Here is a 10,297-nt window from a genome sequence, read left to right on the forward strand (position 1 = left end):
CATTTATAGTACCATACTGTAAAAAATCCACATATAAGTGGGCCTGCATAGTCCAAAGCCATGTTGTTCAAGAGCCAACTGTACTTGCTGTTTTAAGCCACTGAATTTTGAAGCGGTTTGTTTCATAGTAATAACTAAATGACACAATGCTATCTGTTCCAAAAACAGAATACCTTTTTTATTTTAAAGATTTTATTTATTTACTTGACAAAGCGCACACAAGCAGGGGGAGCGGCAGTCAGAGGGAGAGGGAGAAGCAGACTCCCTGCTGAGCAGAGAGCCTGACACAGGAACTCAATCACAGGACCCCCAGATCACGACCTGAGCCGAAGGCAGACGCTTAACTCACTGAGCCACCCAGGCGCCCCTAGAATACCTTTAAGAATACTTAGGAGGGGGCGCCTGGGTGGCTCAGTTGGTTAAGCGACTGCCTTCGGCTCAGGTCATGATCCTGGAGTCCCGGGATCGAGTCCCGCATCGGGCTCCCTGCTCCGCAGGGAGCCTGCTTCTCCCTCTGACCCTCCCCCCTCTCATGTGCTCTCTCTCTCTCATTCTCTCTGTCTCAAATAAATAAATAAAATCTTAAAAAAAAAAAAAAAAAAAAGAATACTTAGGAGGTGCCTGGGTGGCTCAGTTGTTGGGCGTCTGCCTTCAGCTCAGGTCATGATCCCAGAGTCCTGGGATTGAGCCCCGCATCAGGCTCCCTGCTCGGTGGGAAGCCTGCTTCTCCCTCTCCCACTCCCCCTACTTGTGTTCCCTCTCTCGCTGTGTCTCTCTCTGTCAAATAAATAAAATCCTAAAAAAAAAAAAAGAATACTTAGGATTCTGACCTTAAAATGAAGAATAAAAATAGCACATGGCATTTACTGAGTGTCAAGGATTTAAAAGTACTGAATCAACAAATAAGTCCACTTTAACTTTGAACTGAAATACAGGATCCTCACTTTGCACAGATGCCAATTTGAATCCCAAGAAACTAAAGAAGTTACCGTAAAGCATAAATGAAGTTATTACTCTTAATTAAATATTATTCAATATTTTTCATCCTACCAAGGATCAGAATTCTGCGTGTTCTTTTACCTTACTACAGTAGATACATGAAAAGCAGACTAAAAACCACAGGTATGATTAAGAATGAAGTCTTCATTCCAGCAAGACTAGTCTATGATCTTCTCAAAGATATGCCTGATGATCAGAATAGGTAGAGAATCTCCTTTCATTTCTTCTAGTCCCTTTGACTCCCTCCTTGAGGGAGTTAAAAGCAAGTTAAAAATGTAGGAAATCACTAAGTCTATAAAGCCTCATCTGCTTAAGCTAGAAAGAGGAGGAACGAAGATAGATTCCAAGCCTGGTTCTTCTTGTGAAAAGCACTGGCTCTCAAACCAAAAGGTATCTCGTGGGAGTACAGATTAATACCATTTTTAAACCTAAAACTCCATGAGATCACACATCGGGATTAAATACATTTTATTTTCCATTATGATTACCTTGAAAACCATGCCCACACTTTGATAAATAGATTCAAAAAGCACACCAGTGCTTTGGTAAAATCACAAGGCCAAATTCTGTCTTGCCTGACACATCAGCATTTCTAAAACCAGATCTTTTTTTTTTTAAGTAGGCTCCATGCCCAGCATGGGGCCCAATACATGGCTTGAACTCATGACCCTGAGATCAAGACCTGAGCTAAAATCAAGAGTTGGACGCCCAACCGACTGAGCCACCCAGGCGCCCCTTTTTAAATTTCTCAAAAAACACCCTAATTATCCCAAAACAGCTAAATGAAAGCAATTCAACCATTTTTACATTATAAACTGATACACCAGGATTACTCAACCAATTAAAGACAAAATACAGAGGATAGCATATGTTACAAATTAAGCCCAAGGCCTGATTCTTTTAAACTCTTACAATAGTTAAATTTGAGGAAATCTGATTTTCTAGTCACTCTTAGGGCTGCTGATACTATTTCATATCTGGATAAATCACCAAACATTTCTGTTACCTTCAGCAAAAGATATTTTTTCCTACTCTAACTACCTCCAGGGGCTATAGACACGGTGTAATTCTGGGAGCCTCGGTGCTTTCTCTAACATTAGGATGTTAGCCTACACGAAAAAGAAAAGGATATGGTCATCAGTGCAATCTGCTTTTATCAAATAAATAGCAGTTTCCTTTCAGCCAAGTCTCATGAACTCTGCCCTCTTCATTCCTGCTGCAGAAAGAAGCCTTTCTCCTTTGGTAACAAAGGGGGGAAACACTAGATTTTTATTGAATTGACTATCTAAACGGAAAGGCAGGGAAACCAGCCTCTTTTTACCGAGGAGAATTAGATTGGCTGAGAAAAATGTAAATTTCCATCTCCTTCTACAGTCAGGGAAGGAATTCTGAACAGCTTCAACGGCCCAGGATGATGACTCTCGGACTCCTGATTTTGTCACAGGCAGATTTTTATCCCAAGAGGAAGGCTACTTATGTGGCATGTCCAACAGCTCCTAAATGAGGAATGCCTCTCCAGAAGCCAGATGGATGGTTTTCTACCTGCAGATGTTTTCTTTTCTTACTTGAGGAACCATTCCTGCTGTTACCTGTTCACTGTTAGCATCAAAATGATTTTTTGTGACCTCTGTGCTACTAAGAAGGCTAAAAGCCATCAGAACCTCTAGGAGCAGGAGCAATCCAGGCAGGATGCTGTCAATGTAGGGTCCATGCAACACTTTCTTAACTTACCAAAAAAAAGTTCAAACTCTATCCATAGCCTACTTGTCTCAAAACACAAGGTTAAACTAACCCCCAAAAAGCAGAGTTTGAGGCAGTAAGGAAGAGTAGCCTCATTTCCAATTCTGTTCCAGGCTTCTTTCTTCCTACCAGGTCTGCTTATTGATTCCCTCAAACTAACAGGTGAGAGACCACTGTACCACCTGCTTTCCTTCTGGGATTCTGGAATTTTGGCAAGCGCTAGGCAGAGAGTACAAGCCCCCAGTAAAAGCGGTGGGTACAGAGTCTCTAACGAGCCCCCTGGTAGACAGTATTTTATGCATGTGGTCATAACTCAATGCTGGAGGAATGGAGCACTTCTTGAGTGACTCTCCACAGGGCAAGGGCTCACGGAAGCTCATGCTGCTCTCCTCTGGACTTCACCCCCTACCTCTCCTGTCACCGATTCTGTCTGTGTCCCTTTGCTGTAATAAATCAGGGCCATGCATACGACTGTATGTTGGCAGTCCTCCTAATGAATCACTGAACTGAGGGGTGGTCTTGGAGCCCCTGAACTACAGCAGGGCAAAGATTTTATAACAGAAAACTCAGGACTGATATGACTTGTGACCAATATGGAAATGATGAGAAGACGCAACTCAAAGACAGTTACAAGAACTTAGGTTTAGAAGTGACTCCCAAAATGGTTACTGTTCTACTTCATACAGAAATTTTTTTTTATTTACACACACACACATTCGAAAAGCGGACATCTTTAGCTTCTGATGAGATTAAAATAATTCCATGGGAAATAATAATAGTCAACACATACACAGTGCTTTCCCTGTGTTGGGCACTGTTCAATGCACTTTGAATCTTAATTAATCCAAGTCTCACAAAACCCTGAGGTAGGTACTGTCCCCATTTTGCAGATGAGAAAACTATGGCACAGAAAGAAGAAGCAACCTGCCCAAGGTCACATGGCTGGGATTCAAGCTCAGGCATTCTGGATCCAGAATCTGCTCTCGACTATGCCATAAAAAGAAAATGATCCTCACAATGAAGGGCCACTCTAACAACAGAGAAATAAATGCTTCTTGCCTTCTCACTTCTTCGTTTTATTTTCTAACACAAATCAAAGAGTCTTCTTTTAGGTACTGCGTGACAACAAAAACACAGCAGTTAATACCCCGGGTTTCAGTAAAAGCCAACAGCTTCCAGCTATGCCAGGTTTTCTCCTAAGCATAACACTTAAAAATCAAGCTGTTGATTCAAAATTGCTTCCACGTGAACAGTTAGTATATATATAATTTTTCCCTCAAACTATCTTAATATGCTTAGAAAAGTCTGAAAGGAAACAAGTATATCAGAGTAAACAGCTGGTATAACAGCAGCAAGAAAAGCAGATGCTACCCAAATATGTTAAAAGTTGGATTTCTCGGGGCGCCTGGGTGGCTCAGTCGTTAAGCGTCTGCCTTCGGCTCAGGTCATGATCCCAGGGTCCTGGGATCGAGCCCCACATCGGGCTCCCTGCTCGGCGGGAAGCCTGCTTCTCCCTCTCCCACTCCCCCTGCTTGTGTTCCCTCTCTCGCTGTGTCTCTCTCTGTCAAATAAATAAAATCTTAAAAAAAAAAAAAAAAGTTGGATTTCTCTGGTACTGTTTACCAGTCTAAGTGCAACATCCTACCATATTCCAAACACATGAGATTTGCCTTTGTTTGACTTACGCCAGGCAACTGAGTTCCTCAGGAGATCAATCGTGGCCTCCAGGCCCCTGATGCAACAGCGTAAGCACGCTCATCCTCCAACTGTTTTCCAAAAATGAAGACGGCAGGACTGCAGCCTGATTTCTAAGGCTTTCTCATAAAGTTTTTTCTTTTAAAAATTCTGTTTCTTTCTTTTTTTTTTTTTTTTTAAGATTTTATTTTTTTAAGATTTTATTTATTTATTTGAGACAGAGAGAATGAGAGAGACAGAGAGCACATGAGAGGGGAAAGGGTCAGAGGGAGAAGCAGGCTCCCTGCCGAGCAGGGAGCCCGATGCGGGACTCGATCCCAGGACTCCAGGATCATGACCTGAGCCGAAGGCAGTCGCTTAACCAACTGAGCCACCCAGGTGCCCCATTTTCTTTTAAAAATTCTATCCTTCTGCGTACTTTTATTAAATTTTTGGTGCAGTCCACAGGGAAAAAAAAAAAAGTTCAAAAGGCAAACGTGTCCAGGGAATGGTTTTCTCGTGGTCTCACCACAGTTCAGTTCTGTTTGGAAAGCTGAGTCATTTTTCTGTTCCCACTATCAGGAAAATGATTGCTGTAGTTCTTACCACTCAGGTTAGTACTTTTATTTTTACAGTTTCCTGACTAGAGAGACAGTCTGACTTTATTGATTCAAGAATTTTTTTTTTTTTTAAGCTTTACAAAAGTAGCATTTTTGGCATGCTGAAAAATGCCAGTTCCCAAGTTCAGGCAACTGGAAACTAAAGTTAAAAACACAAATTCAGGTCTAGTGTAACAAAAGAGTTTGGGGTAATTATGACTCTAACAAAATCTACATGAATGCACACAAGAGAGTAGTTGCCATTTTCTGTTAACCCTTTGTGGCACAGGAACTCCGACGATTTCAGATCAGACCCCTAAGCTCACGACCCAAACCATTCCCAGTGACTCCAGGTACGACGGTATTAGGCTCGGTATTCCACATGGGTTTAATATTCTTTGAGGGGATTATGTGTATTTAGATTTGTCCTACACGGCTTGGTTTTAATGGGAAATTGATGAGAACATGTAAATAACTCCAGGCAAATATATCCCGGAAACTGACAGAAAAGAAGACAAAGTGTTCGCTCCCAGTGGGCCTACACAGGCAAGCACCATGACAAGTAACTCTTGTAGAAAGTGGTTCTCAAAGTGGGGTTCCTGGACCAACAGCATCAGCATCAACATCTCTGGGAACCTGGAAGAAATGCAAACTCTCAGGCCCCACCCCAGCCTCACTGAATCAGGATCTGACACATGCTCAAGTTTGAGAACCACTGTCTAGAGAGACCAGATAAATAAGTACATGAAGCCTAAACCAGGGTGTCTCAACCATGGTGCTACTGATATCTGGAGCTGGTAATTCTTTTTGTGAGGTACTTAGCGTCCTGTGCATTATAGGATGCTGAGCAGCATTCTCTGGCCTCTACCCACGAGATGCCAGCAATACCCTCCTTTAGTCGTGACAACCAAAATGTCACCAGATACTGCCAAATTGCACTACGGGCCAAAGTCACCCCTCCTTGAGAATCATTGGCCTAGTTTAGAAAAATGGACACTAACTTCAGGTGACCCTCTCATCTTTCACTTTCCTCTCAAAATGCTCTCAAGCCAGTTCTTGCTGCTTTTAGCTTTCATAAAATGAATTAACTTCAGCTGGAGCCTACTTTAAATGTTAAAAGTTACTGTTCTGAGCATGAAAGCAGAAGTTATATAGAAAACGTACAAGCTTTGTTTTAAAAAACAAAACAAAACAAAACCCTGAAAACTAAAAGGAAGGATAACTAAATAATAGCAAAAGGCAGAATCCTAGCATTTTACACTTGCTGCCAGAACAGTCCATCGTTGACGGATACTGCCTGCATTTGGTTTCTCCAAATGTGCGGCAAACCTGGATGCATGGCAGAAAGAACTAGAGCCTCCGAATCAGCCCTGGGTTCAAATCTTAATCCAATCACTTACTAGCTATGAGCCCTTGGGGCGTGACTCAGTATCCTTTGTGCCTCCATTTCGTAAACCCTCAAAGGCCCACTGCAGTAGGATGCATACACCCACCCTCTGTTCCAAACACCCACAGCGGGGCCCGGGGACAGCACCTGCACTTACACGCACCGCTGCTTCTGCAGGAAAACGCAGGAGCACTCACGCTGCACGGGATAAATAAAGATTACAGACAGTCTTGTCTCTTCAGGGCAAGTTTTAGCACCAAAGAGTTTTCAGGCCCAGTTTACAAACGAACAAACTAACCAACCCACCTTTGACTTTTAGAATACATTTAATTTTGGAGCTATTGATAAGGGAAGTGACTGTACCCCCCCCACCTCATGGGGGGGATGTGAGGACTGGATGCAGCCCGTACATAGGTCCAATTCTCTATGGATAGAGAGAAGGGACTTTTAGAAGGTTAGCTGTTGTTATTTCCAAAGTATGAATTCTGATCATGTCACTGGCTTTGAAATCTTTGATGGTTCCTCACTACCTGCAAACTAAAGTCCAATTTCTAAGAGTGGTGCACAAGAAAGGCCCTTCCAGAACTGGACACTAGGCCCTCCAGCTCTCAGGACTCTTTCCTGCCATGGCCACTCATATACCCTTTGCTCTGGTCACCTAGAAATAACTGTGGTCCTCTATTGCCTCCTGTTCCTTCCATCTGCCTGGCGCAGGGCTGTGCACCCTCCTTCCTTCACACAGCCCACTACTCTATCCAGTGACATCTCCTGAGGCTTTCCTTGAACCCTGGCCCTCAAGGACACACTTTCCTCTGTGTCTCCCCAACACCCTGGAAGCTGAGGGCACAGGGCCATCCCTTCACCAGTCTGTCCAGCGCTTTGGAAACAGATTTTGGCGTCACTGTCTTTCTACCCCACAGGTCCAGCCCACAGTGTCTAATAAATGCTTGTTTGATGAATAAGGGCGGTCAGTATTCTGTTTCCTTAATATGCTGGTTCTATCAGGTCAAGGGCCATAAAAATCAATGAATCAGAAATCAGGAGGGCAGGTGCTGTGACTTTTGATCCGTGTTGTATTCCCTGAGCCTGGCAATCAATAGGTACAGTATTCCAAATCTATAAACGAATGAATACATGAATGTATGAATGAGTGAATGATCGAAGAGTATGACACGTATCTATGACAATGTAAAGATGCACCACCACATCCAACAACAACAAAAACCCATAGCCACATGCTTTCACAAATCCCATAAAGTAAGGCACCTGCTCAAAAACGTCCTACCTTCAAGGAAGCTCCAAGGGCCTGAAACACAAATTAGAAACACAAGGCTCCAACCCTCACCTAGTCTGGTCATCAATAAGGGCCCTGCTGTGCCCCAATGAAAAAGTGAGCTGATCTAAGGCTCCCCCAGAACATTTCAGTCCCAGAGCAGCTAAGTAATCACTTTCCATAAAACATTTATCAGCACTGCTCCTGGCCAGTAATCTCAAATATTCAGCAATTTACACAACATGAATGAGTCACGGATATTTTACCAAATAAAATAGCTAAGTTTTATAAAATGTTGTCTGCATCTAAGTTCATATCATGCAAATATCATTATTGTGTCCTTTGCCTTTTCCTTTCCACAATCCCTTCTTCTCCCTGTGGCTCATGCACCCCCTTCTCCCTTTCCCTTACTGCTTCTGCACACCAACACCCAGGTCCTTCCAATCGCTCCCCACCTCCTTTGAGGTCAGCTACATGCAAATGAACTGGAGACTATTTCTTGCTCACAATAAACAGACTCAAAAGCAAAATATATGGGGGCTTCAGGTTTTCTGTTCCCACTGAGGACAGGCCGTCAATGGTACTTCGAAAGCTATGACTACAAAAGGCTGGACTGCACTGTCAGCTGAAAGGGGACAGCAAGTACCTTCCACCTTCCAGAGGCCTTTATGACTTTTGGAATATCACCATTTAAGATCACTCATTGTAGCAAGGAAACACAATTTCACTCAGCCAACACCAGTCAGTCACTTCCTCCAAATTCCCACGGTAAAGCCACAAACCTTTTAAACGTTTAGGGTTTTAAAAACACTAAAGTTTTAAAACAAATAATATCTCTTCCAATCACACAGCCTTGGGCAGACCAATGAGCTGCAAAGAGACGACTTTAGGTGCATAGAGACATGCTTTAGCGATGAGTTTAATTCTTTACGGCAAGTGATACTGGTTTTCCGTTAACGGTGGAAGATAATTTTTTTCTTTGAAATAAAATAACCTAACCTTTTCAAAAATAAGTCTCTTTTACGAAAAAACAAAGCAAAACAACAACTATGTAGTAAATAAAAGTTCAGATGGTTCTAGCAGCTGTAAAAAAAATAACCGATCTAGGCAGCCGGTGTTGTGCGAAAAGAGTTGTCAACCCCAGAGTAAAGCAGAAGTAAGAGAGAGAAAGCCCCCGGAGGTCTGTTGAGAGCCGGGAATCCCTGGCACCAGGACCCGCGCAGTGCTCCTGGCTCCAAGGCTTGGAACTGACCGCGGAGGGCCAAGCACCCCCACCCCCACCCCCACCCCACAGAGGTCGCGACGCTTTCGAGGAGCAAGCAAAACCCCACAAAGGAGAGCAGGGACGGGGGTCCCGGGCTGGAAGGGGCGCGGTGGGACTGGGGTTGCCAGGCTGGAAGGGGCCAGGATCCCGAGCTAGACAGGCGCAGTGGGGGTCACTGACTGGAGGGGCTCAAGGGGACGGGGGTCCCCCAGCTGGAGGGGCGGGTCCGGGGTCCCGGGCTGGAAGGGGGTAGGATCCCGGGCTAGGGTGGCGCGGTGGGGGTTCCTGACTGAAGGGGCGCACTGGGACGGGGGTCCCCGGCTGGAAGGACGCAGTAGGACCGCGCGGCGGTCCGGGGGAGCGCGGTGGGACCAGGGTCCCGAGCTAGAGGGTGAAGGTCCCGGACTGGAAGGGCGCGGCGAGATGCCCGGGGGCCGAGGCCGCCCCCCCCGCGGAGAGGGACGAGGCCGCCGACCCCACCGCCCCCACACCCCGTCGCCTGCGGGAGTACGGGCCACCCCCGTCGCGCCTCGGCCGGCGCACCACCCGCCAGCCCTACCTGTCCTCGCTGGCCGTGATGACGCCGTCCTCCTTGGGGATGAGCAGCGCGGCCGTGACGGCGTCCTGGTGCCCCTCGATCTTGCTCAGCAGCACCGGACGGCTGCTCTGCGGCCTGGAGTGGATCTCGGCCGCCATGTTCGCGCGGCGGCGGTGGCGGCGGCGGCGGCGGCGGCGGCCTCCCGGGCGGGCGGCCCATCAGCTGACGGCCGGGCGGGCGGGGACGCGCCGGTTCTGCTCCGGCTCCCGGGGCCGCGTGGGCGCCGCGCCGCCGTAAGCTCCCGAGTGCTGCCGCCCGCGCCCGTATTGCCTAGGGAAGCCGCACAGCAAAAAACTCCGAGCCCTGAAAAGGGTCCCAGAGGGCGTCTGCCGCGGACTGGAAAAGCGATAAAGGTTGAAAAGTGAAGGCATTCACCCAGAATGGATTGAGCCGTTGGAGGGGACGAGGAATTGTCCCCCAAACCAGAGCCTTCTGGAAATAATAATACTACATTGTGTTTACTCTAAGAAGCCATTGTTTGGAAGACGTTCCAAGATGTTGGAAGTGTGAAAAAATATAGTGCAGTTTAGAATCTTTGAAAGACAGTGACACTCATTGAGTGGTGACTATATACAAGGCACTATCCCAGTTTCTTTACACGGATTGTCTTACTTAATGCTGATAACAACTTTAAGAGATGGAGAGATAAGTGCTTTTGTATTCTCATTGTAGAGATGAGAAAACTGGACCACAGAGAAGTTAAATCACTTGCTTAAGGTCGCGCAGCTATTAGAAAGAGAAAAGTACTAGAACTCCGGGAGCT

The 10,297-nt window shown here is 45.8% G+C and overlaps 1 protein-coding gene across 1 annotated transcript in view; it reads right to left on the reverse strand.

Moving 5' to 3' along the window:
* The window catches only part of WDFY1 (WD repeat and FYVE domain containing 1), a 47,755-nt gene extending 38,072 nt beyond the window's left edge, over positions 1–9,683 (reverse strand). Inside the window, exon 1 of the mRNA XM_021682971.1 lies at positions 9,496–9,683. Within this exon, the coding sequence (XP_021538646.1) occupies positions 9,496–9,632 (137 nt within the window). The 5' untranslated portion in view covers positions 9,633–9,683. The remainder of the gene's footprint in view (positions 1–9,495) is intronic.
* Positions 9,684–10,297: the final 614 nt, after the last annotated feature.

The sequence above is a fragment of the Neomonachus schauinslandi genome, chromosome 3, assembly GCF_002201575.2.
Source record: "Neomonachus schauinslandi chromosome 3, ASM220157v2, whole genome shotgun sequence".
NCBI lineage: Eukaryota > Metazoa > Chordata > Mammalia > Carnivora > Phocidae > Neomonachus > Neomonachus schauinslandi.